A 27,390-nucleotide genomic window follows, 5' to 3' on the forward strand; every position below is an offset into this window, starting at 1 on the left:
CCTTGAAGGCACATAGCAACAACAATAACAAAACTGTAATAAAAGCATAATTTAGCTCTAAAATATTCCTCATAAAACTGCCTACATTTTGTGTTTTATTGTGCTATTAAGTACCGTAGAATGGTTTTTGGAAGAATCACTCTCTGGTGACTGGGAAAATTCAGGCTGTTTTAAATTTCTTTTTTGTAGGGTGTCTGAGAACTCTTTGCTCTTTCAGAAGTACATTTGTCTGAAATACAAGTATTACCAGCACAAGGATATGTAAAAAAAGAAACCTGGTGTTTGGCTATTAAAATGAGGATAAAACTCTGCACTCCCAAAATGAGAACAAATCTATTTCTGGCTAAGACTGGATTTAATATGATCTTGTTCTAAACTCTTTAATATTTCCATAAGTGTTTCTCTTTCCTCTTGAAAAAACTCAGCAAAATATTCTGAGCTAAAATTGGGCTTTTTAAGTATTTGTGACATTTAATTTAACCTGCTTTGGCTTATTAATTACTTTTAAAGATACAAATGGTGTCTGTAGACTTTCTCTGATGTTGCACATTAGAGTATCATGATTGTTTGTTTAAATTTCAAAGAAACCTTTCCAGCTAGCTTCTGAGAAAGTTATTTTAGTGGTACCAAAGGAGAATTCAAAAGATGATTGTTGATCTCAAGCACATATGAAGTTGTAAGATGATTGTTGCTGTTTTTTACCTTTAAACATAGAATAAACTGTATTGCCATATTGGCATGATCTTTTTTCATCTAGAGTCTATACTAAGCAAATTATGGGATAATGGAGGTTTTTCATTGCTATAGTCCCAGGATATAATTTTCTTCTTCAGTAAGGATTGTAGATAATTGGAACACAAGACAAAAGGCTTTACTCCAGGATAACAGCTTTAGGAGATCTAGTTCTTTTTCCTTTCATTTGTTTTTATATAAGATCTTAATTGAAGAGTTTAAAAAACAGGTACAAGAGAACAATTGTGGTCAACAGAAAACAAGAGAATAATAGTCATTTAGATTTCTGTGACAGTTTTGTGACTGATGCTGTTGTGTCCAAGGGTAGGATTTTTACAAAGCACATAGTATTTCTCAAACTTGGGGCACTGCCCTCACCTGCTTTTAAACTTGAACCCCTTGAAATCTCCTGTTCCAGGGATGCTGCTTAATGTATTCCATTGGCATGGAGTCTAGAAATTGGTGATTACCATGTTTTACCTCACTTGTTGAGAGTAAGGAGGAAGATTCTGCAGGATTCCTTTCCTTTGTAGAACTTTAGTCACTCTTTTTATCTTTTCATTTCTTATCCCACACACTTGGCTTGTTTCTGTAATGATGTAGCAAAAGCTATAATGCCAAACTTTGGTAGAAGAATTACTGCATTTTTTCCCAGAGTCTCTAAAACCTTAAGCATTTCCCCGTCCTGCAAGGCTAGTTATGTTGTCATGAGGTGGCTTCCTTTATTTGAATAATTGAGACATTTCTAAAAGAATAGATAGACAAATAAATAAATGAAGTAATTGGATTGGGGTGTGTGTGTGTGTGTGTGAGAGAGAGAGAGAGAGAGACAGAGAGAGAGAGACAGAGCAAGAGAGAGTAACAAAAAGTCCAAAGCCCTCCCAAAAATGCTTTTAAAAAATTCAGTCAATCTGGAAATCATTCTTTTTATGTCCTGGACCATGACTATTTGTGCTGCATGTGTGAATGATCTTACTACACAAGTCAACAGTATCAACTATACAAAGAATATGAGGAAAAGAGAATGTCTAAACTAGGGATACAGTCTGGGGAATCTACAAATTTTGGCTAGACTTGCTAGTGGAGGTAATGCTACATACCACTACATTTTTACTCTGGAACTTGATGTCTATTTAAAATTAATTACCTCTGAACAGGCATGCATAAGATGGCACTATTAGTTTCTGTTAACCAATTGTGAAGTCAGTCCCTAATGTGATAACATAGCAATATTATATGAATTTATTGACACAGGTATTATCTTATGCATTTTTTTTGACTCAGCCTTCGTAGAGGTTGGTGATTTAATGTTGTTTTTTAAATTAGTCTGTGGATTGATTCCACAGCTTTTCATAACTGTTCTCATTTCAAATTATTTAGTATTTTCCCTTTTCACACACAGATTATTTTGGGCTTATATGAAATAATACTTAACCAGTTTCCCTCTGGTGTGCATATGTGCCTTCAAGTCACCTGTCAAGTTATGGTAGCCCCATGAATTTTCATAGTTTTTTTTTTTTTAAGGCAAGGCATACTCAGAGGTGGTTTGAGCCATTCCTTCCTCTGAAATATAGTCCAAAGCATCCGATATTCCTTGGTGGTCTTCCCTCCAAGTACTACCCTGGTCTGACCCAGCTTAGCTTCCAAGATCAAATGGGATCTGGTGCCGTTAGGGTGTTTAGGACTTTTTTTCTGATACAAACCTCAAAATATCAGGCAGTGTAGATTTTGGCTAATCAGACATATATTTTAGTAAGACAGCAAAATTAAGAAAGATTTACAAGTTATGCAAAAATTGTCCAACGTCACTCTAAAGAGTGAAGCTGAAACCGTGACTGAAGCTGGAAAGAAGGTAACATTCCATCAGAGTTCTTAGGTGGAGGTCCTATCTCTGGAGAGGGAGGATGAACGCAGCCAGCCAGCCCAGTAGTGACACTAGGAAGCTTTTATGATACACCCGCATAAACAATCAGTGGCTCTTCAGGGAGGTGGAATTGCACCAGAGTTCTGTCCTATTCTCTTTACAGTCACATAAAAGGGTACTGGATATGTCTTTACACAGCATCAAGAAAAGCAGGTTTGCTAGCATAAAACTCCCAAGTATGTAGTCCCATGGGAGTAAAACCCGATGGATTAGATCAGATGGGATCTGGTGCCTTTAGGGTGTTGTGTCTCTTTTTAAAATGAAAAAAGCAAGCAGTTGGGAAAGCAGCAAGAAAGTGTGTGGATAAACCATTTCCTGCCATGCTACAGTCCTGATGAAAACCAATTCTCTGAAGTTGCTACTCGCATTAAGAGGAAATCCTGCAATGACACCAGAGGAGAATTTCCTTCCAATGGAAACAGCTGCTTTGTGTGAGAGATCTGCATCAGTCACAAAACAAGGGAAGAAAATGTCTGCCATAGTGTCATCAGCTGTAGACTACCATGTACATTTGCTATTTGCATAGTTTAAAAATGTGCATGTTAAATGCAGAGATGCATTTAACCTCATATCTAGTTTAGTTGCAAGTCTGACTTGATTAATCTAGCCCAGCACTGTTCTTTCTAGGCCTACTAGCTAAGATCCTTATAAGTACAGTTGGCCCTCCACATTCAGTGGAGTTAGGGACACAGAATCCCTGTGAAAATGGAAAAACCACAAATAAAAAACTACTATGTTTTTACCTTGCCTAGGTCCTCCAGTTTAACTCTGTGGTCAACATTTACCAGATGTTGAACAGCTAGAGAATTTTTTTCTCTAACAACCTCTAAGTCTTCCAGCACAACTCTATGGTCAGCTTCCAATAGAGTTGCACTGGAGAACCTAGAGAGAACATATTAATCACATCTGCAAATACTGTAATCAGATCCATAGAAGTCAAAGCTACAAATGTGGAGGGCCAGCTGTAGTGATACAAGGAACCTGGGAACTTCTACATGCAAAGCATGCTGTCTAATGCTATGCAGCATCCTTGCAGAGGAAGCTTGTTGAAAGGAATATGTGATACGTCGTTTGATGAACTGACTTGTTGCATTGGTATAAAATTTCTGAAAATGTTGAAGCCAAGGGGAAAACCTGTTTTCTCAGTTTTTTTCCAGAAAAAAAAATGAATGGGGGCGGGGGCATAGGGAAAAGTGCACTATTAGCATTCTTTACAGATTGAAAGTGATTTTATTGTTTTAGGAACATAAAATACTTGATGTATAACTTTATTTGGCATAAAATTATCATTTATGATATATGAAAAGTACAGGGTTTTTTAAACAAAATAATTACAAATTGAATTTACTTTTTAAAATTATGTGGTCTTTTGTTAAAGTGGAGTTAGGGGTGCCTCAGCTGTAAGGAACACCTGATCTATGAGAGTCCTTGATTTTGTCAGTTTATAAGCAGGCAAAAACCCCAATTAAAAACAAGAAACTATCAATATTAATGAAGCAAAAGACAGTATTGTGCCTCCTGAAGTCCTCCACTAGTGTCAAGTAGACACAAACACTTATTCCCATAAAAAGAACTGAGAAAAGGAATCAAACAACATGAATTGCAATTATGTGAAATTCTGTACATAGTCTTACCTAAAAATCTACTTGTGACATTTTAGAAATAATGTCGGCATACTAGACATAAGAACACCTTTTCTAAAGTGTTTTATTCACCATTCTGAAAGAAAAATTTCCATAATCTTATTTTTCATTTTTTGGGGGAAAGAAATGGCTTTGGAAAATAAACGGGGGGGGGGGGGGGGGAACCAGTTGCCAGTTTTCCTTCACATCTCTGGGAATAGCATAGGAATAACACTATTTTACATATCACATAGTACTGTTAATAGCAGTGTAAACTACTGTAAACTACAGTGTTGGATTAGGTTCTGGAGACCAGGGTTCAAATCCTTGCTCACCCATGGAACCCCCCTGAGTTTCAAGGCCTTGAGTCCCTATATTGGGAGAAAGGTGGGATATAAGAAAATAATAATAATAATTTTGTCCAAGTGACACTCTTTTAGCCCCAGAGGAAGACAAAGGCAAATGCTCTCTGAAGAAATCTTGCCAAGAAAACCCTGTGATACATTGGCCTTAGAGTCACCATAAACTGGAAACAACTTGAAGGCAAACTGCAACAGCAAACAGTCATGATATTTCAAAGGTTAAAGGTTTTGATGTCTCTGAGATGACTGCTTAATGCTTGCAGTGGCTGAACTATAAGATGGAGCCTGTAGCGGAAGCACTTAAAAGTCTGTAGGGAAAAGAGAATGAGTTCATGAGGCGGTGAAGTATAGGAGTAAGTAGGAGCTGGATCTACCAAGAGTGTAAGGAGGATTTTGTGTTTGTGCAGGAGGCTGGGCTGGGTTTATCCTGCAAAATTTCTAATTCACTAGCTTTAGTGAATTTGGAAGGAAAATCAGAAAATCAGAATAACTCTGGCTTAATATTTGAACATAAACGACAAACCTGAGTTTGTATTCTGTCAGTTGACGCTTGAACTCTCTTTAGGGTCTTTGTAAAGAGATCTTGTAGCACCTTTGAGACTAACTGAAAGAAGTTGGCAGCATGAGTTTTTGAAGATGTAAGTCTATGAAAGCTCATGCTCCCAATTTCTTTCTTTCAGTTAATCTCAAAGGTGCTACAAGATCTCTTTACATATTGGGTGTCTTCCAGTATGTTACTGTGCCTCTATCACTTATTCTCCGCTTGTAAAATTAAACTCTTTATTCACAAAGCAGTCTTATAAATTTAACTCATAGGTTTGTTGTGTAGATGAAAGAAACTCTGCAGCTAATACCTTCATGAAGGGTATCAACCCTAAACTACAGCTGTATTTATTTATATCCTGGAAATAATTTCAAATATGAAAAATTGAGAACAAGCCATTTATAATTGCCTTAAAAAGTGATGTTTGGAGGGGGGGAAGGAATTGTGAGTTCATGCTTGTTTCGATATTTGCTTTAGCACTTAGAGACGTAACATTTTGGTGTGTATCCGAGAGCTCGATGGAAACTTGTTTTTGTTTTTAAAGAAATGGGCAATTCTAAGAATTCATGCAGAAAACGAGCAGTTCTAAGAATTCAGGATGTGTGTTGTATGCCACTCCCTCCCCCATGAGCCAACACAGCTCTTGAGATTCAGATCCTGACAGGCTTTGCGTAATGGCACCCATACAGATTTGAGGGCTCCCTGTGCCAGTGTAAACTATTAGGTTGGGTGGCTCAATGGGTGGGAGGAAGCATCCCTGCGCACCCTTATTGGTCTGGTAAGAAAAACTATAGCAAGATCTAGTAGATGTCATGTGTATTCCATTCCCTCCCCCAATCAATGCTGGCATAGGTGGGCCTGTTTTTTGTCTTTATAGAGGATTCGGATTATTTCCAGTCAGAAGGGAATGTTAGAAATAGAAGGCAAACTTAGTGCTGTGTTGATTTTCAATCATCTTTATTTTGTACTGGCATTTTCTAGCTCAACATTTATCTGGATAAGTATTGGTAATATTTGTGAACATATTTTGAACTGTGCACCAAAACACACTGCAGAAATAATCCAGTTTGAGACCACTTTATCTGCCCTGGCTCAGGGTTAGGGAGTTCTTGGGACTGTAGTTTTGTGAAACATTTAGCCTTCTCTGTCAGAGAGCTCTGGTGCCACAACAAACTACAGTTCCCAGGATTCCCTAGCATTGAGCCAGGGCAGTTAACATAGTCTCAAACTGCATTATTTCTGCAGTGTGTTTTGGCTCTGTGTTTAAACTTGTTTTAAACTGTTTTAACTTTGTGCTTTGAACAGAATTGTTTATTTCATTGTTTTTCATCTTTTATATAGTAACTTTTTTTTATCTTTCAGTAATTCATTTTTATCTTTTGTATGTATTTTAGATGTTCTTAACTTGTTGCTAACTGCCTTGGGTCATGTGTCAGGAGACAGGCAGGCTATAAATAAAGAAATAAATAAGCAAACTTAACAACAAAAGTAGCTACACTTAGTTTCTGAGTCAGTATCTTGCTTAATATACTGAGAAGAAAGTAACAACATTAGGGGCGAAAAGAATTTCATTACAGTTCTCTGATGTCTACATGTAACACTGATGCAAGTTAAGATGATCATAAACAAATAATAAAATATTTCATTCACCACAGCTAGTTGATATCTTGAATTGAACATGGAACCTAACTGATTTCCTGTCTATCCTCCAGAGGTGAGATCGGATGTATGTTGAAAAGATTAGCATCTCCCTCCAGATTCTTAATGTAAGGATAATTTAATTTCCAAGCACAATTCTTATAAACAAGTCAAGTACTGTATAAAGCTGTTTTTCATCTCTTTTCTAAAGTATATACAGTTGGCCCTCCTTGGACTTTTTAATCCACGGTATGGAGTATGTATGTCACTGTGATCAAGCTCCAGACATTCTCCATCACATTGTATTGCTTTGTCCACTGTATATAACTCCGAGGGGAAAATTGTTAAGAAGGTTAGTGGAAATGAATATCTCTTTAATTGGGCTAACAGTGGAATTTCTATTAGAAGATTGAAACCCATATATAACCAGGCTAATGGCCAGTTTTCTAGTGGAGGCAACAAGAGTATGGCTCAAATTCGAACAACAACCCTGAGGTTTGTGTAAATTTTATTGTAAATTTTTATTTTAAAATTTTATTGTAAATTTTATTGTAATCTATTGTAAACGTATGTTTTTTCTATGCCTAATAAAGATTGACTGACTGACTGACTGACTGACTAATCCACGGATTCAAGGATCCATTGCTTGAAAATATTACAAAAAATTATAAATCCCCAATAGCTATCCTTGATTTTCCATTTTATATAAGGGGCACCATTTTGCTATGCCATTGTATTTAATGGGACTTCAGCATCCATGGATTTTGTTATCCACAGAGTGTCTTGGAACCAAACCGCAGCGGATAACAAAGGCCCACTGTATAGGGTTCGCCTCATATGGTTGTCTAGAGTCTCAAACAACACCACGTGTTGTCTGTTTAGAGTCAGGTCTAACCTTTTTAACTATGTGTAATTTCACCTTCTGTGTCTAATTTAAAAATGATCAGCACTGGGGTTACAAACTTCCCATCCTTGCCACGGTTTTGAACAGTCCCAGCCTCCTGTTTAGCAAGATCCAGAACGTATACCTTTTTGTTTTGCACCCTGGAAAGGGTTTGGTGAAATAATAAGAATAAATGAAGATCCATAAGGGAGTAAAGAAGGTACGATGTCAGAGTGATAAATGACATGTTCTGTATTTTTATTCCATTAACCAGCACCAGATTCTTTGTGGGGGTGATGATGGATCTGAGAGAGAGCTATCTCGGGGACCAAGTATCCTCACCGTCAAGGAAGCTTGACCCATAAGTGTTTGGGAGGTTAAGGAGCTGTTCGTTCTTCCTTGCCTTTGAAGTGGCTGCAGGAGAAGGATGGAATTCTTTATCATCTTGTGCTCACAGTTCCACTTTTTCCTTACAGGTGTTAGGCTATTAGTCATAGACATTTGAGAAGGGCCTTTTGATGTTGAATACAACAAAATCCACAAGCCAGTGATAGCAATACCACTTCTCAGTCACTCCCTAAGCAGTTTACAATGTTTAAGCTAATTCCCCCCAACAAGCTGGGTAGAGATGTATGCAAGGATGCCAGACTGAGTCGACCCTAAGGCCCTGGCTGGTATTGAACTCACAACCTTGTGGTTTTAAGAGAGAGTGGCTGCAGTACAGGCATTTAACCACTGTGCCAGCAGGGCTCAATAAGAACCTTTATTGAGTCAACTCCAAATACCAAGCTTTTGAAACGTCATTGGCTGTAAGAATCATAGTGGAGAAGACAGGTGACAATTTTAGTCACAGGCCTGCATTTTGACTCAGACGTTACTGATGTCAGTAAAAATGGTCTAGTCTAGAGGGATATCAATGCAGGCAGAGGGCATTCCCTTTCTTCGCCATTTGGAGACTAAGGACAAATGGAAATACTGTAAAAGTAAAATTTCAATTCTATTAGCAGCAGAAATGTAAATTCTCTTAAGATCCAGTGGTACCTGTCCTGTATGAAGGTAGCTGCCCCTATCTTAGGCAGAGAAGATTGAATTTCTCAAGAAGTCTCTGTACTGTTACATCTGGAAAAAATGTTTAGGTTCTGTATAGGTAAAACCTGCCAGTTGTGGTCCAATAAAAACATTTTTTTTTCTTTTTTGGAAGTAGAAAATGACAAAGGAGCCATGGTGGCACAGTGGTTAAATGCCTGTACTGCAGCCGTTCACTCGAAACCACAAGGTTGCGAGTTCAAGACCAGCAAAGGGCCCAAGCTCGACTCAGGCTTGCATCCTTCTGAAGAGGTCGCTAAAATGAGTACCTAGACTGTTGGGGGCAAATTAGCTTACTTGCTGTTCACCGCTATGATCTTTGGAATAGCGGTATATAAATAAAACAAATTATTATTATTAAGTCCCAGTAATTTGACTCCCTCTTGATGCTGGATGTTCATTCTGAGATGATCATGTTAGGTAGTAGATACATGAATCATTTTGTGCCATGGAGACAATGTACACTTCCAGTAACAAAAATGTTTAATTTATAATCTGCTATTTTCCCATGAGCTCAAGAATGGAGGAATGAGTTCTCCCAAATGTCAAATATGTTTTATCAGAGTGGATGCTATGTAGGCCAGGCATATGAACCAACAGAACAGCCCTCTTGAATGGATTATATGGGCCCTGGTCCATTCCACCATCATGGTCAAGCATAATAGGTTTGTTAAATACATTTTTCAATACTCATAAGGTGTAGTCTTTGATAAACACAAGACTTTGCTTAAGACATGTTAAGACTTATTCCCTAAATTCAGCTAGTTGCTAATTATAATGTAGAATTGAGTTAGGTTTATTACAACTGCTCCATTCACTGGCAGTAAACAAACTGTCTAGCCTGCAGGCTGGGAAATGAGAAATATCAAGTTTAAACTCTTTACAAATTAGAGCACTCAATTTTACATGTTTCAGAGAATAACATATTAAAGGAAAACTGAGACCTCCAGGTTCTAGAGTAGGAAGGTAAGCTGCTCCTGACTTGACTTATATTGAAATTGTTTCTCTGATAGCCTGTGAGACATGCAACAGGAATATTGCTAAAAAGTACAAAAGATGGAAACCAGTATTTTAGCATTCTTTTAAAACTATTTAGATTTGGGGTGTGTGTGCCTTCTAGTTGTTTCCAACGTATGGCAACCCCACGGTGATTCTATCACAGGGTTTTCTTGGTAAGATTTGTTTAGAAGGGTTTGCCTTTGCTGTCCTCTGAGGCTGAGAGAATGTGAATTGTCTTGAGATCACCCAATGAGTTTCCATGGCTGAGTGGGGATTTGAACCTTGCTCTCCAGAGTCACAGTCTAGCACTCAAACCATACCATGCTGGCTCCTCAAAATGATGTACATTAGTAGAAAACGAAAGGAATTACTACCAGCAAAAGTGTCACTTTATTTGATGAAGTGTAGAGCTTAATTGTATGTTTAAGTTCTTAGGAAACCCACAGAATCAATGGAATGTATTCCCAAATAAGTTTGCATCAAAATTTCCACCCTGTCCCATGCAAAGTTAGATACTCCTAAGGTACATAAAATCTGTAGGAACAGTGGAAACTGCTTAATTATCAAATTAGTCTTAACAGAGCTTGGAAACTCAGTTCAGTTCAGAAAAATGACTTTTCCAGGTTTTGTATTGCCCATGAAACAGCTCTCTACAATTCCAGACAAGGGTCTTTTCAGTGCAACAGGCTCTGTATTTATTAAACAGCAAAAGAGAGGCAGAAATCAGAAGTTGGAAGAATCTGCTCTTCCCTTCCCTCCCCAGTTTCTTGCTAGTTCATCACTACTGCTGCTATAGCAACACTACTTGCAAAGCAAGATAGAGGAAGGTAAGCACTGAAGAAAGTATTTTTAAAATGGTACCTTGTGCCTCTTCCTCCATTACGGGAATATTTGGCCCTAACAAACTAAAGAAATTTTACTTTTCTAATGGGAAAGACCACTGCACCTTTTAAGATCCAGTCCTACCATCAGACAGAATGGGACAGCTGAGTGTCAAGAAAGGTAGCAACTTCTTAGGTTTTTAGGATTTTTTTTCCTTTCCTGCTAGACTTCCCTTTCTAAGATACCAAAGTTACATGAGCTAGATGAGTCCTGTGTATCTCAACTTAGGTGTTAGTAGGCTAGTGATATCTGCTGTTAGATAGATCCTGTCCCTTTAAAAGTTAAGTGTTCACATATAGTGATATACTATTACAGTGACTGGAAACTTTCCTATGCATAAAGACTTACATTCAGTTCAGAGCATATGCAGCTGTTAAGAGTGTTTTCACCAAATATGCACAGAACAATGGGCCAGTTTTCTCAGGTTGCCCCATGATAATTGTTTTGTCCTCTGCAACTAATGCACTGATTAAGATCGGGGAAATGGTACTGTACTATTAACAGAGGTTTCGCCAGTATGCTAAATGTGTACTTCACTACCAAGATACACATTATACGGCTCCGCTATTAGCATCTGATGTAAGATAACCCACAAAGGCTGTGAGGTGGGCAGATGGTACAGTTATCAAATAAACTTACTTCTTGCTGACTAAAAATGTTTAGGTTTGGCTTTGTACCCATGGAAACACTTTCACCATCCCTTGGTAGTCACCACACACTATCCATGAGTCACCACTCTGATGTTAGTAAATAAGTAATTCTTTCCTTGTTCAAGTTTTATCAACATTGAAAGTCCAGTAAAATACTGCCTTTTCTCCATATGAGCCACATGATTAACAATACAGTCAACTAAGGCTGAATGTTTGTGTATCAGTGCCCCCTGGTGGTTCAGAAAGTAACACAGGATTTCCCCTTCAACCCATAGCTTCTAAAACAGGGATAGGCAACCTGCGGCCCGCGGGCCGGATGCGGCCCGGCAAGGCCTTAGGACCAGCCCCAGCCCAGTCCTGCCGCCAATTGCCGCCGGGGCCTTTGGGGGGCAATTGTCTATAGAAGCCTCAGAAACATGCATTTATATTAACATTTTTTTAAAAAAATCAGCAAATTTTTTCGTGTGTCCTTCATTTTTTTTTTAAAAAAAGTGTCTTCCATTTGAAAATTTTGTCCTACATTTGTCCTGGTTTATTTATATCTTTGATTTTTTAAAATTTTTTAATTTTTTGGCTTCGGCCCCCCAGTTATCTGAGGGACAGCAACCCGGCCCCCGGCTCAAAAAGGTTGCCTACCCCTGTTCTAAAATATGGTAGGCTGGTGGTGTGGTTCATGGCAGCTGCACTTAACATACCTAGAGGGTACCAGGTGGGGCAAAGAGCTGCTCTGCTGTGGGCACAATGCTGATGCCACTAGAATCAACATATCACTTATTTACTGGGGGGGGGGGATGTACATAGTGTTACTTCCAAATATCTCAGGATGATGTACAATAAAATGTAAATAATTTAAAATGCAAAGCAGTATAATTTACCATCTAAATTATATTAAACAAATCAAAGCAGGATAAAAGCATGTGCATGTACAAAGTTACTACAAAGTCACAGAATCTGAAACTCTTGGTGGTGTACTTGCTGCTCTCACAGCATAGCTAAACATACTGTTTTTCCCGCCAGTTACATCAGAATTGCAAAACTGTGGGGCCTTACAGATGATGTTGGACTGCAACTTCCAGGAGCCCTAGCTGGCATAGCCAGTGGAGAGAAACAGTGGGAGTTGTCTAACATTTACAGGGCTGCATGGTCCCCTTGTTATTGTACAATGTTCCTTCATACTGTTGAAGACACAAACACTACAAATATAATCTACACAGGTTATATAATATAACTCATATTGAAGATGGAAAAAAACTGTTTTATGCTGCTCTAGGGACTAGGACATAGGGTAATGGATTCACACTACAGGAGAAAATTCCTGTTAGAGCTTTTCAACAGTGGAATACATTGCCTTGGAGGGTTGGACTGGATGGCTCTTGTGGTCTCTTCCAATTCTATGTCATCAGCCCAGAATGCCCCTACCTCAACCTCTGCTTTTAAAAAGCAGGTCTGTGGGAGTTGTGTTAATCTGTCCCATTATCAGAACAGTGCATCAGCTGTCCACAGGTTGCCTCCTGTTAACAAAAAAGCCCATAAGAGTGGTACCAAGCAATGCACTACTGAGCTTCATTAAACTTTCCCAAGACCTAGAGGAGCTGATATTTTGGGGAGGGACTGTTTATTTGTGTAAGGTGTTCCAAGATAAATCATGATATAATTGTTCATATGGAACTTTCCAACACAGGCAGGAGACAGAACATCTTATGCACACAATGTAAATGAAAAAGTGTTTTGTAAAACATACTTATCACAGAAAAATCCCCCCACACTATTACCCAAGTAAAGTACAGCTGTTTGTCTAAGTACCTATCATTATACAATGGGTTTTTTTTTAACCATCTTCATTTTTTAGCTGCGAGAAATAGTGTTCATCAGTAGAACTGATGAACAGATCATTCCTGGAAACACAGCTTGACTGGATGTGGTTGGCAGATACAGTAAGGACCCTTAAGGTGCAGATATTCCTTACAAAATCCTGATTGGCAGCAGTGGCCTAATCCTCCCCCACAAATAGAACATCATGTTTCAGTTAGTTAATGTCAGTCTCCTAGACATATGAGACATCCAGTTCTGTTTGCTAGGCATTTATTTCTTGACTTGCTCCCACTATAAAGATGCCTTGAACTCCAGCTGTACATTAACACAACTATGACATCAGCTGCACTTTGCCTTGTTTTCCAAGGTATGTATCTTATTAGTTCAGCAACTAGTTGTCCAAATCTTTGTGCTTTAAATTAGGCATGACAAATCAACCATCTTACAGAAATGATCTGAGCCACAAAGAAAAGTTTAAGAAAAGTACTTTAATGGAAGCAGATAATATACAAGTATGTTTAAGGAAACATCTGCAGTAATGATGACAGAGAAACATGTTCACCTATCTTTGGGGGTATTGGTTTTCTTACGTCTGGTATGGTATCTGGAAGCAAATGGAAAACAGAACAAAATGGAAATAAATAACTTTATTAAATACCTGTGTATTTTGTTAAAGATTCAATAATTTAAAACATTTTAAGGTACTGGGGATTTTCAGAAGGCTGCTGCCTGTCATTGTGTTACAATTACTCTTCATAATTCGATACCTGGAGTCTCTGTATATTATTTAAAAAGATGAATAAGAGGCTATTTATCTCAATAATTCAAAATGCCAAAGCCAAACATTTTGTGCCATCTTCTGCACTATGCAAAATTATCTTTTTGGTTCACACTTGGAAGAGATGTTTTTTTTTTAAAAAGGACCCTCAGAATCCCTAAACTAGGATGAGACTATCATGATGGCTAGAGGAGTCTAGAAGCTGTAGCCCAAAGATGAGATGTCAATTTTTAAAAAAAATTGCACAAGGACAAGTTCAGCTAACTTGCAGAAAAGTGACAAACAGCCCTTCTGCCTTTCTGCATTGTGAAATACTTCTCAAAATGCAGGTGTAATGTCGCTATTATACCAGTTGAAATTTTCCAGTGTACAAAAGGATAATATTTCCCTAGAAGTCCTCACTACAGTATAGTAATGGATTGGGTTCTACAATTTGTTTCCTTAGTTCCTCAGCTTTCTTGACTGTTAGGCTAGAAGAGACCTCGGACAAGGAGTTCATGAGATTGCAGTCATCTTTGAAGAAGCTGTAGAGTGCTCTTAGTACATTCTAAGCATTCACCTTAATGGTACAAGAAACAGCACAAGACCCAAGCAGAGGTCATTCGGTGCAATCCTAGTGTGAACCAGTTGTATATATCCACATCTATCGTGAAACTTCCTTATATGAAATCTTGAAAACTTTTACACAGATTAGAGGATTTATTCTGTTCTCCAGGATTTCAGGCAGAGGGCATTCTGACTCACTGCTACAAGATCCTTTGATACCTGAGAAGAGGTATGACCCTTCTTACCCCAACAAAGCTAGAGCTTTCAGCCCTCTTTGTTTTCTAATATCAAAAGTCCATTTCCCCCAGACCTACAAAGATCTCTTATTGACTGCTTCTGTCTGGCAAAGCTGTGAGTGGGAGACCATCATGAACTTTGATTTTGGTGCTGATCCCATAAGATCTTGAAAAAAGCATCCTTATGATTTTTCTCCTAAGATGTTATGCAACTAATACTTTGTTTGATTTAATAATTGTCTTTGATCACAAGTTTTAATCAAATAAGTGTTAGTATTACTATCTGACTGATTTTTATAACATATACTTGTTTCTCCTATTACTTATAGATCACTGCCAGATATAAACTTTGTTTGGTTTAATTTTCAATAAAGGCAGCACTCTTTCCACACAAGGAATGGTCTCAAGAAGTACTTACTGCCCCACAGGGTACCAGCGATGTTTTGTTGTGTAAAACATTTTACTAAGCTGTTCAATAGTAGGACCTTTCTGGTTTTTCAGCTTTTCTTCTTCCAGTCTTGATTTCAGCACCTGATCATGTGTTTCATCTTTATAATCCAAGGGATCTCGCCGTGGAACGGGCTAACAAAGAGTATTACCACAAATATTTAAGTGCAGACTAAGAAAAACTAAGCATATTTTATTTCTTCAAAGAGAAGTCATAAATCCATAGTACACCTATCACAAGTGCAGAATCTAAGACTGCAGTACATTTAACTGCCAATTAAGGCCAGAATCCTGATGGGACTGTATGCTAACAGAAATAATTGCACAAGTGATTGTAATTTCTCAGAGGCAGCATGAAAACATTCGCTGGTGCAGCAAATTATTTTCCAAATGTGAACAGAGTTTCTGTGTGTGTGTGTGTGTGTGTTTGTTTGGTAGGTGGGGAGCTACTGAACCATTGTGCAACAAATGAGCTCATGGTGCCCATCAAACACCTCTTTGACAATGGGATCCAATGTAACATAGCTGGCATAAATTTATACTATGCCAGAAGTGTACAGGATCTTAGCCTGAGATTAGAAATTTTCAAATGTAAGTTTCTTATGGCTGGACAAAATATAAACCATATGAAACAGCAAGAACAAGTGGTTTTCCCCCCCCAAAATCAGAGGGGGCCCTGTGAGGCCCTGTGAAGGGTGTCTACAGCCTCCAAAATTGGGAAGTTGTCCATCCATTTTTTAGGACATTTCAAAAGCAACCTGGGATCTAGTTAATGGTAATAAAGCACACTGCACTTAAAGTAACAAGAGCCAAATATTTCACTGAACAAGCAAAAAATATCACTTGGATCCTGCACATAATGCTGTGGTGGAAATGCTAACCATCCACACAATCTCATTAGCCTCCATTGGCTCCTGCTCCTCCTCTCGTATTTGCATTCCATTTTACAGCCAAAGAACCTTCCTCCTTTCCAAACAAGCCACCTTCCTCAGGCACCACAAAAACTCATTTGGACAACTCAACAAATCCCCTCTTGAACATATACACTTAGTTTTTAACGCTCCTTTGACATCAAAGCCCTAGAAGACATCATCACCACTAATCATTTCAGAATTTCTAGTGTCTTATTATCCAGCTAATGTGTACTGTGAGAATCAAAGTGATGGTCACCCTATTTGCTCCAAAATAAACAGTACAAGATAATCTTTATTTGATGGCATGAACAGGGTTAAAAAAATTTGTGGAAAATAAAGACAGCAAGGTAAAGTGATAGATACTGTCTTGAGGACTAAGACATATTCCTCTGAAAATGCTACACATATTGTCATGCTTCCTCCCCCTGCTCCCCAGTAGTCAAACCAACAGCTAAACTTGTCTCTCCTTTGGTGGTTATAGTAACAGAGCTAGCTGGGATTTAATGTTCTTGCACTAGGATAGTGCACTAAGATTTCAGCTACCAGAGTTGTGTTTTGTTGCAGAAACCACATGCTACTAGTCCTACAATGCAGACATTCAACATTCTCAACCTGCACAATTGTAGACAATGTCCTCACATTTCAGTTTGGGTTGAGGTAGGGATTTACAAAGAAAAAAATAGCTTGAACAAAAAAAGTATTCCAACAAATCTACTAATTTTTCTCCATTGTTTACTTTTTGTCCAGCCAATGTAATGAATTGAGGAGGTGGTGGGACCTATGCCACTTTTTGGCAAGCTATCGTGTAGTGAAACAGAAGTGACATGCTCTGTCAATAAGTAGGCATTTGGGGGAAATTTAAATGTCTTTCTTACTGGAGATGTGTGTGAATGGGCTACTAGAATATCCATTGGAAATAACAACACAAGATGTCTATCTTACATCTTAGCCTCCAGCACACTGATGGGGTTGTCACCTGAAATCTCAGACAGGCCCTTCATAAAATATCCCACAATTCACAAAATGCATTTTGTAAAGTAGTGCATAAGGGATGAGCAACATTACTGAGCCAAACATAACATCTGTTTTGAGTACAAGCCTCTTTGTATCATTTAAATCACACTCCTGCTAAGGGATAAGTCCCAAGAACGTAAACCTAGAGAATTACACAGGCATTGACTGCACTTCCTGAATAAGGCGAGGAGGATACAGTTCTTCAGACCCACTTACGCGTGTGTGCTCATATGGAATGTCCACTGAAGGATGGTAGCAAACAATTGTCTTCCCATCTGATGTCAATGCAAGCTCCACTTTGCTAAAACATAAAGCATTAATCAGTATTTTTTTTTTGCTATACTGAAGAGATGACATTAGAAAATATTTTCTTCTCTTTTAATTTATTCCCATGATGAAACAGTATCAAGACATTGAAAAAATCCAGGACAGATGTTACTGCAAACAGCAGCTTTTTATATGTTATTTCTTCAGAACTTTTTCCCCAAGGCTGTAGTCCTGTAGTCAGTTATTTAACATTTGGAGCCTGTTGAATGGCAAGCTGAACATCAAATGTTAAATGGCTGACTACAGGGGTGGGCAAGTTCAGTATTGCATTGTTGTAAGCCGCCCTGATCTTCTTGGAAGGGCGGGATATAAATAAAGATTTTATTTATTATTATTATAGTAGTTGTGGGGGCTGCTTTCCCTCCCTTGAATACCTGCTGTGGGCTGGTCTTCCCAAATTTCCCACAGGGCTGCAACCTTAACAACTTTCTTTCTTACTAATAGCAATAGCATTTACATTTATTTACCACTTATCAGTGAACTCAGCACTCTCTAAGCCATTTACAATCCGTAAGCCAATTGTGCCCAACAAGCTGGGTACTCATTTTACCGATCCTCTATGAAAGGATGGAAGGCTGAATCATCCTTGGAGCTCCTGGGATCGAACTCACAACCTTGTGGCTGCATTAAAAAAAGGTGCAGCCCATCTTGCTTTAAGAGAATCGCACAGGCACATGATCCTCTTTTCATGGAAAAAAAACTCAGTCAATGGAGGGTCAGCTTAATTCCAAACCAGTGATAGTCATTAGGAGGAGTCAGCTTAATACATACCAGTTATAGTCATCAGGAAGTGCTGAGTATGTAGATTTGGGACAAGAACAGTTAACTGAACCTGAAAATACAAGACCCCCTCAGTGAGCATGATATCATATACAATAAAATGTGCATTTTCTTAGAACGTGGGTGTGCAAAGGCCTGAATCCCATTGCAAGGCTTACCAGGTACCAGATCTTGCCTGGTGAAAGCTGCCAAACGTGTCCACATTGTACTGGATAAAACAGCCCTTCTTGATGCTATCGCCATGTTGGCAAACAAAAACTGAAGTCGCTTCAGAGTTGAGTTCGGAGCAAATGTGTATAGTTCAGTCTTGGTTTAATCACTGTTTGGAAGATAATGCATTAGTCAAAAAGTGCATTTGTCAAAAAAGTATTAAGTTTTACAAGTCAACCTGTACAGTATTTAACAGCTCTTCCAAGCTAATTCTGCACACAGGAAGGTCCTCTCATCCTCTATCTACTAAGGGCACACACTATTTCCATGGTCCAAAAGACACTGCACAAATAATCCAGACTGAGACCACTTTTAACTACCCTGGCTCAGTGCTAGGGAATCCTGGGAATTGTAGTTTATCGTGGTACCAGAGAGCATGACTAAGAAGCATGAATTTATCTATGAGTGTCTTTCCCTTTGCAATGGGGAATGTCCTCCATTTTGAGCATGAACTTACATTTTCTATGAGTGTCTTTCCCTTTGCAATGGGGGATGCCTTCCCTGTTTCCTTGACTGCCCTCCATTTTGAGCATGAGCTGCGCTCTGGTGCCACAACAAAGGACCATTCCCAGAATTCCATTGCCTGGAGCCATGGCAACTAAAGTGGTCTCAAACCGGATTACTTCTGCAGTGCAGATGCAGCCAAGGACTCCCTCCCTCCCTCTCCTGGCTCCCAGCCATCGTTTCAGCCAGGAGCCCAACGGGACCCGCAAAAGGTGGGTGCAGAAAGGTACGACTCACCGTTCAAGGCACTCACTCGCTTCCCTGTGCAATCAAAGCATTTCTCAGACCGACTTCCGGTCATTAGTGGCGCTCTACCGGAAGTTCCCTGGGAAATGTAGTCCCTGCAGGAACGCCTTCCGCCTCTCCCATTGGTAGCTGGCGCTGACACAGTGGGAACAGACACGCCCCCTTTTCAAGCTTCTCTTCAAGGAGGAGGAGTGTCCAAAAAGCCCTCCATTTTGAGCAGGAGTAATAACCATGTTTTTTTATATTTCCTAGGACTGTTTGTTAGCTTTTATTTGGTCATGCCCTCCTTTTTCCATGAACGCCCTCCATTTTGAGCATGACTTAAGAAACATGAATGTATATTTGATATTACTGTTTTTAGCTTGTCTTTGGTCATGCCCTCCATCTTCCTTGAACACCCTCCATTTTGAGCATAACTAAAGTATGAATTTCTATGAATGTTTTTATCTTTATTTGGTCATGTCCTCCATTTTTCTTGAACACTCCATTTTTAGCATGACCGAGAAGCATGAATTTATATTTTTTATGAGTGTTTTTAGCTTTCTTTGGTCAAGCCCTTCTTAAATGTCCTCCATTTTGTGCATGACTAAGAAGCATAAGTTTATATTTTATAGGAATGCTTTCAGCCTTTGGTCATGCCCTCCATTTTGCTAGAATGTCTTCCATTTTGACCATGACTGAGAAACATAAATTTACATTTCTGTGAGTGTTTTTAGCTTTTATGTGGTAATGCTTTCCCTTTCTCCTTGGATGTCCTCCATTTTGCGGTGCCTTGTCCTCCTTTGTGGCTATGATGGCATCTGGTTACCCTGTACTGTCATTTGTGCAGCAGGATGCCAAGGGCTCTTGTAAGACCTTTGGGACTCACTTCTTTCGCACAGTGTGTTTCAAAGCAGAGTGACTAGACATGTCCTCCTTTCCCAGGACGTGTCCTCCATTTCAACCAGGAGGAATTCCAAAATGTCCTCCCTTTTGAGCAGGACTGTTACTGTTAGCCTTCCAAGTCATTTTTAATTTCAGATTACCTTAACTATGTTAACTATGTGGAAGTTATTTTGTGGATACAGTTTGACACCTGGGATGTCTTCCTTAAAGTTCAAAGTAGAACCCAGAATTGATTCATGGACCCCACTGCAATGGGAGCCACCCATCAGCCACCCCTGCATCCGCACTGCAGAAATAATCCAGTTTGATACCACTTTAGCAGCCATGGCGCAATGCTGTGGAATTCTGCAAATGGTCGTTTATTGGGGCACCAGAGTGGAAACAACTACCATTCCCATAATTCCACAGCATTGCACAATGGCCATTAAAGTGGTGTCAAATTGGATTATTTTTGCCATGCAGATGAAGCCTAGCTCTCTCTTATCACCCCACACTGCATTAAAGATCTTTATGCACAGAGACTGAAGTCTGAAGTCTACCCGCCTCTGTCATAGACAATACTGAGTTAGCCAGATCAATCAGAGAGAAGGGCCTTTCTGGAAGATCTCAAGATATAGGCAGGTTCATAAAGAGAGATACAGTCCTTCAGATAAACTGGACCTGAACCATATAGGGCCTTTTAGGTCATAATCAGCACTTTGAATTGTGCCCTTTGAACTGAAATAAACTGGCAGCCAGTTGCAACAAGGTGTTGCAACAAGGGAGTTGTGTCCTCCCTGTAGCCAGCTCCAGATAACAATCTGGATGCAGCTTTTTGAACCTGCCTGAGTTTCCTAATACTCTTCAAATGCAATCTCAGAGCAGATTACAGTAATCCAAACAGAAGCCACACACCAAAACCATATCACCAAAATCTGGCAGCAAACTGGGAAAACTTTATTTAAAACAAATAAAATACACTCGTCCCTCCTGATTTGCGGGGCATCCATTCTGGACAACCCCCCCCCCCCCGCGAATCAGAAATATCACAGATATTCAAGACCTATTGGTTATAATTGGGATGTGCTCTTGTGTGCTGGAGCTGCGGGCACACTCCCCATTTTGTCACTCCCCGAAGGACCAGAACCACAGATCCCAAATCCATAAACAGGGAGGGACGAGTGTACTTGTTTTAAATGGGTTGTTTGCTGCTGGTTTCAGTGACAAGTCAGGAAGCCCCAGTTTTAAGCAATCATGTTGCTTGCTTTCAACATGGGTTGTCACTGAATTCTGGCAGCACAGCAACCATAAGGGTTTGTGTGGCCTATGATGGATCCCAGGGCAGGGGCATCACTAGGGGTGTGTGGGGTGTAATGCCCACACCAGATGACACCCTAGGGGAGTGTGACACCACTGTTTCCAAGACACCTACCTGCCTTTGGGCAGAAACAGGGCTGTGGCATTTTCTTGTGTCCCTGTCCGGGTGAGGTGTGAGTAGAGGTGAGGTTTATTTGGAGGAGAAAGGAGTACCAAAAGGAGTACCAAAAATTTTACTAAGGATTCTGTATGGTGTAGTAGGAGAAGAGGTCAATGGTGTGTGTGTGTGTGTGTGTGTGTGTGTGTGTGTGTGTGACACTATGAGTTACCCGCACTGGGTGATGCCAACCTTAGCGACTCCACTGCCCCATGGGGGTGATTCCCAGACCCATTCAGATTGTCCAGTCTTGGTACATGTAATTAGACATGATTACCAACTGGCCACAAAGCTTAAAAACGGCCCTTTTAAAGGGAACCCACCTATAATTTCAGCATCATTCAATGTATAGGCATTTTCCATATAAAATATCTGCTGTCACGAACACATGATAGAATGCACAATGTTTATGTTGGGCTTCGTGGTTGCAGGTTCATGCAAGGGATGGTAAAAGGAAGGCAACCCTAAAGCCTCTGCTTCTGAGGAAGTTTCGTTTTGACAGAGCTATTTTATTACGATTAGACTTCCAAAGGCCATGCCCATGAGATAAGATACAGCTGGCATCTTATAAGAGACCTTTGCAGGAAACAAAGTTGGAGCAAGTAGAATTTTGTGTACTTGGAAAAGGGATTGGCGGATAATTTCACAACTTGTGACTGTGAAGGGCAGCGAGTTGAGTTACAGGAATGACTGCCGCAGGAGCTCTGAAAAGAATCTGCTTCAAGAAGGAGATCTTTTTCTTCTCAGTGACAACTTCTCACTTAGTAGCTTCATCATGATTACGTAAATTTAGATTTTATTTTTTTAAAGTTATGAAAGCAATTGGGAGGATCTTAAAATTAAATACTGGAGCAAGGCCAGGAATGATCCATGTTACTTAAACTGAAGTAGTAATACCAGGGAAGCAAAAGGTAATGAAGGATAACATATTTATAGGTAAAGACATAACGTAAGATGTTGGGGGGTCAGAGCCTGAAAAAGTTACTTTTTAAGATAACCTCCAATGTAGCCTTGCCAGCATGGACAATGGCCATGTTGACTGGAAGGATTATAGGAGTTATCCAAAAAGTTACTTTTCGTAGCTCTGGTTGGGTGACAGTTCCTATCACGGCAAACATATTAAATGCCTCAGTTGTACAGACATATTGTTATAGTGCTTTTCCTCTGTTTTACTAGGGAAATTATCTGGATGGGATAATTGCCAGGAAATTATCTGGAGGGGATAATTGTGGATAATTGAGATTGCTCCCTTGACTGTTCAACTCAAATACATAAACCTGACTAGTTTGTATTAATGCAAAGTCGATCACCAAGTCAGTGTGACACCATTCCTTCTGCAAGTGCAATGTTGGAGCTATGATGCTGAATTGGTGATGACAGAAAGCAAAGGGCTGCCAGCTCCAGAAAGGGCCAAGAATGGCAAGAATGTGATTGCCATCTATTAGGCGGAGGCAGCGTTTTTGTTTTGTGTCATGAAAATCATCATTCCAGAACAGTGGCAGTTTGTTGTAGTCAGCAGCAACTATCTCTCGTGGCAGATAACACATTTATCATGGCAAGCTTTAATGTAATAAAGAAATTGCAATAAATTTTCATCACAAGCAAGAAACATTATGCTGAGTAACAAGTGCGTGTGTTTATCTATACACAGATGAGTAATGGACTTTGAAATGCTTTAAACAAGGGATCACTACAAAACAAAACTGCTGAATTACAGTCTCCCAAGGATTCAGTTCTAAAACCTGTAGCCTGAATTGGGGTAAAACATTTTAAGTTATGATCACACAATGTGTGTTAATTAGGTTCCCAGCTTAAGCACTTCTGTGTTATCTATGGTTGTGTGTAATAATAAAATAATACGAACGCTGAGGAAGGAGGCTCAAGTCTACAAAACCTCATGCTACCAACCCCTGTCAATTAGTCTCAAAAAGCACTGCAAGATCCCAACAATTTCCATAACTTGTTATGTTTTTGATTGTAACTAATTAAAAAAATCAATAATAATAATAATTACAATGTAGGACATGTCCTGGAAAAGGAGGATGCCTTGTTATGGAAAATTTTGCTTATATGTATTTGTATGTATGTATTTATTTATTGATGTTGTGATGTTTTTGATTGTTAATAATAATAATAATAGTTAGTAGTTGTAGTGTAGGACATGTCCTGGAAAAGGAGGACACCTGGTTGTGGAAATTTTTGCTTATATGTGTTTGTATTTATTGATGTTGTAATGTTTCTATTGTTAATAATACTAATAGTAGTAGTAGTAATTATAGGTAGTCGTATTTGTTGTAGTGTAGGGCACGTTCTGGAAAAGGAGGACGCCTGGCTGTGGAAATGTTTACTTATACGTATTTGTGCTTGTTGATTGATTGCTGTTGTGATGTTTTTATTGCAAATTAGTAGTAGTAGTAGTAGTAGGACACGTTCTGGAAAAGGAGGACGCCTGGCTGTGGAAATATTTGGTTGTTTGTGTTTGTACGCATTCATTTATTGATGTTGTGTTTTTGACTGTAAATAATATTAATAGTAAAAATATTATTATTAATATTATTATTAATAATAATAATAGGTTGTAGTAGTAGTAGTAGTAGTAGTAGTAGTAGCAGCAACAGCGTAGGGCACGGGGGAAAAGAGCTCTTCCTCCTTCCTTCACGGTTTCCGTCTTGGCGAGAACTACATTTCCCTGGAGGCGCCGGGAAAAGCGCCGAGGAGGAGGGAGGCGGTGACGTCACCGGAAGCGGAGGTCGGACTCCTTCCGGTAGCGCGTGAGCCCGAGCGGAGCCGAGAGCCAGCGGAGCCTGAACCCCGACAAGACAAGATGGCCGGGCTGCCCCGCAGGATCATCAAGGTACCCGCCTCCTCCGGCGTCGCCTCGCCCTCCGCCTCGGACCCCCTGCCTTCCTCCCTCCCTTCCTTCCTCGGCGGCGGCGGGGGAAGGAGACGGAGAGGCCTCCAGGGCCGAGCCCGAGCTGGAAGGAGAGAGAGGGAGCGAGCGGGGCGCTTCCGGGGCTGGCGCTGCCCTGAGGAGCCGGGAGAGGCCGCCATTTGAGGAGGAGGAGGAGGAGGAAGGGAGGCGGGAGGGAGGGAATGGGCCTTTCCCTTCGCCTGCCCTCTCTGCGGGCAAAGGAGGGGCGGCTGTGACAGGGACGCAGGGCGGCCTCGCAGCCGCATGGAAGGAGCTGGGCCCATGGAGGCAGGGAGGGAGGGATCCAGGGCCAGAGTGGGAAGAGCCCTAGATACTACTACTACTTCTACTACTACTGAACCTTGTGTTCCTTCATCGCCATTGGGTCCCCCAGGAAGGCTCCACGCTTAGGCCGCAAGAGCAACTATAGCAGTAACTTAGCCAAGGACTGCCACCATCTTCAGCCTTTCCCAGTAAGACCCTGCTTCTAGGCATGTTCATATTTCGTAGGATCATTGAGTCGGAAGAGGCCTGGAGGGCCACCCAGCCCAGCCTCCGTCCGTGACACTTTATCTGTTGATCAACCTCCAAAGGGGGAGGCTCCAAGGCAGTGTATATCCCATCTATTAAGTGAGAAGGAGGAAGATGATAGAGACACTTTATACTTCATAGGACCCTGGGGTTGGAAGAGGCCTCGAGGGTCATCAGAACAGCCCCTTGGACACAGGGCCCCCAGTTTAAGTGGAGACACTTCCAAAGAAGGAGCCTCCCAGGCAGTGTATATCCCATCTATTAAGTGAGAAGGAGGAAGAGATGATAGATATACACAAACAATGAGATGGCATAAAAGAACTTTATCCTGCAAAGGGCTGCCTTGAGAATAATAGTAGTAATAATAATAATAAACCAGTGTTTAGTCTGGTCTTCCGAGGTCCTCAGCTGTAAAGCAAAGTACTGTACTGTATATTGAGTGAATGAATGGAGGAAGTTGAGGTTAACCGTGGGACTTGTGTTATCTAGACCATTTTTGAATATGCCAAAGACAATAAGGAGTTTGAAGGCTTTCTTGGCCGGCATCCATAGGGTTTCTTTAGTGGGGTTTTTCAGGCTCTGGCCACATTCTAGAAGAGTTTCTTCCTGACGTTTCGCCAGCATCTGTGGCTGGCGTCTTCAGGAAGAAACTCTTCTAGAACGTGGCCACAGAGCCTGAAAAACCCCACTAAAACAACAACAACAAAACAATAAGGAGTTATTACTGAGAGCAACTTCCTCTGGGTTTCCTCCTGAGTGTAACGGGTTTCTCCGGATCTCTCTGCTCCTGTGGAGTGAGGAGAGAGAGGTGTGGCTGGTTTTAGCCATGACTCAGGAGTGAGTGTAAGGAGGTGTGTGGCCAGTCTGCTTACCAAGATCTCCATCGCGATGAATCTGTGCCATGGGTCCCAGTTTGTGATAAATTATTGTTCACTGAAGATGTTTACTGATTCCTGCTCTTTAAAAAATAAAAGACTGAAATGTTGTTCTCTACTCTGGGTAGTAGTACAGTGGGCCTTTGGTATCTGGTGGAGTTTGATGGCAGGATCTACTGTGGAGGCCAAAACCCATGTATGCTCAAGTCCCATTAAGTAACAACGGGGTAGTAAAGTGATGTCCCTTATTTTAAATGGTAGAATCAAGGATTGCTTTTAGAATTGCGTACGTAGTTGACATTTTTAAAGCCATGGGTTGAATCCGTGGATAAAGAATCTGTGGATACATAGGGCTGACTGTACCATATTTGGTCTCTTTCATTGTCTGTAGAAGTCAAATACAATCTGCCTTCCGTGTCCATAGATTTGTTTTTATCCATGGATTCGCCCATCTGCCCCCTGAAAATATTTCAAAAAGTAAACTTTGATTTTGCCGTTTAATATCAGGGAAATCATTGTACTTTGCCATTGTATATAATGGGACTTGAGCATTAACGGATTTTGATATCCATAGGAGGGTGTCCTGGAATGAAACCCCAGTGGATACCAAGGACCCACTGTAACAGCTATGAAGTGAAAATGTGCAAACGTGACCTGAAAGGTAAAAATGTTAAGGACTTGACATTAAATAAAACTGGAAAACTTCCATTCCTCTAGATTAGGTTTTGGGAATGGCATTGAGCCTGGGACGAATTTTTTGCCTCAAGGACCCTCCAGGGTCATAAAGGTGCCAACAAATACAAACAAACCAAGATGTGTCTGATGTCCACTTCCATTTGCCAAAAACAACAACAACAACAACAGGTATATTTTGATATTAGACAGTGCTGGGATGTCCTACAGTTTAACAGAAGACAAATTCCTTGCCCCAGAATGCCATCTCTGCATCCTCTTGCTTTCTTTTTCCTCCTTGCGACCCCAGAATGCAGACACAAAAATATGTAGCACAAACATTCACATATTGAATCAATTTGCCAAATTGAAAGGGAAACATTTGTAGCATTCGCATATTACACATTTTTTTAAAAAAAGCCTCTTGCAAAGTGAGGTGCCGTGGCGGGAGCAAGCAGAAAGGGAAATGTAGCACAAGCAGACACATTCTGTCAAAATGTATCACTCTGTAGCAAAAAGCATTTGCATTGTCAAAAATAAAAATACAAAAAGGGGGGGGGGAGAGAAAAAGTTGCTTGCGAGAGGGAGGCTTGTTCCGTTGTCTGCCCTCCCTCTGACCTAAATCCCTCCCCTGAACTTGACCCAATCATGACTGGGGTGAAGTTCATATTTGCCAGACACAGTTTTTCTGAAAAGATACAGCTTAAAGTCTGCTTTCAAGGGGCTTTTGCCCCTGAATGGGTGTGGAAGCCTCAATTTTGCTTGTGGAAGAATCGGAGCCAATATGAACTTCCCATGGTTAATCCAGTTTCTGAACCCGGGGTAAAAGGTAGTCTGAATGGCCCCTCAGAAAATTTGTCACTAATTTGCAAGGAAAATGGGAAAGTAAGTTGCTTCCTGTCCTGACCAGTGTGACCCAGAAGGGCT

General features: G+C 40.2%; 2 protein-coding genes across 3 annotated transcripts in view; one reads left to right on the top strand and one right to left on the bottom strand.

Moving 5' to 3' along the window:
- Window positions 1–6,893: 6,893 nt before the first annotated feature.
- Window positions 6,894–27,390, top strand: part of UBE2N (ubiquitin conjugating enzyme E2 N) — a 36,988-nt gene continuing 16,491 nt past the window's right edge. The window contains exon 1 of one of the 2 annotated variants that reach the window (XM_042470690.1): window positions 6,894–6,950. In XM_042470690.1, coding sequence (XP_042326624.1) covers window positions 6,909–6,950 — 42 coding nt within the window. In that variant the 5' untranslated portion in view covers window positions 6,894–6,908. Of the gene's footprint in view, window positions 6,951–24,173; window positions 24,329–27,390 lie in introns of those variants that run through there. The other variant, XM_042470691.1, reaches the window with a different exon arrangement.
- On the bottom strand, window positions 13,603–19,228 carry MRPL42 (mitochondrial ribosomal protein L42). Its single transcript, XM_042470692.1, has 6 exons — window positions 19,128–19,228; window positions 18,335–18,495; window positions 18,168–18,228; window positions 17,286–17,370; window positions 15,113–15,276; window positions 13,603–13,738 (listed from the first exon to the last, which is right to left on the bottom strand). The coding sequence occupies exons 2-6, from the start codon at window positions 18,417–18,419 to the stop codon at window positions 13,693–13,695; spliced, it is 441 nt and encodes a 146-aa protein (XP_042326626.1). The 5' UTR covers window positions 18,420–18,495; window positions 19,128–19,228; the 3' UTR covers window positions 13,603–13,692.

Source organism: Sceloporus undulatus, chromosome 5 (genome assembly GCF_019175285.1).
Source record: "Sceloporus undulatus isolate JIND9_A2432 ecotype Alabama chromosome 5, SceUnd_v1.1, whole genome shotgun sequence".
Classification (NCBI taxonomy): Eukaryota; Metazoa; Chordata; class Lepidosauria; order Squamata; family Phrynosomatidae; genus Sceloporus; species Sceloporus undulatus.

Excerpts from the sequence above, each read along its gene's own strand:
- MRPL42 (XM_042470692.1), bottom strand. The coding sequence starts at position 18,419 with ATGGCGATAGCATCAAGAAGGGCTGTTTTATCCAGTACAATGTGGACA. Across the intron at positions 18,229-18,334 it reads CAGGCAAGATCTGGTACCTG|GTTCAGTTAACTGTTCTTGT; the intron begins GTAAGCCTTGCA and ends TTGTATTTTCAG. Across the intron at positions 13,739-15,112 it reads CGCTGGTACCCTGTGGGGCA|ATACCATACCAGACGTAAGA; the intron begins GTAAGTACTTCT and ends ATTTGCTTCCAG.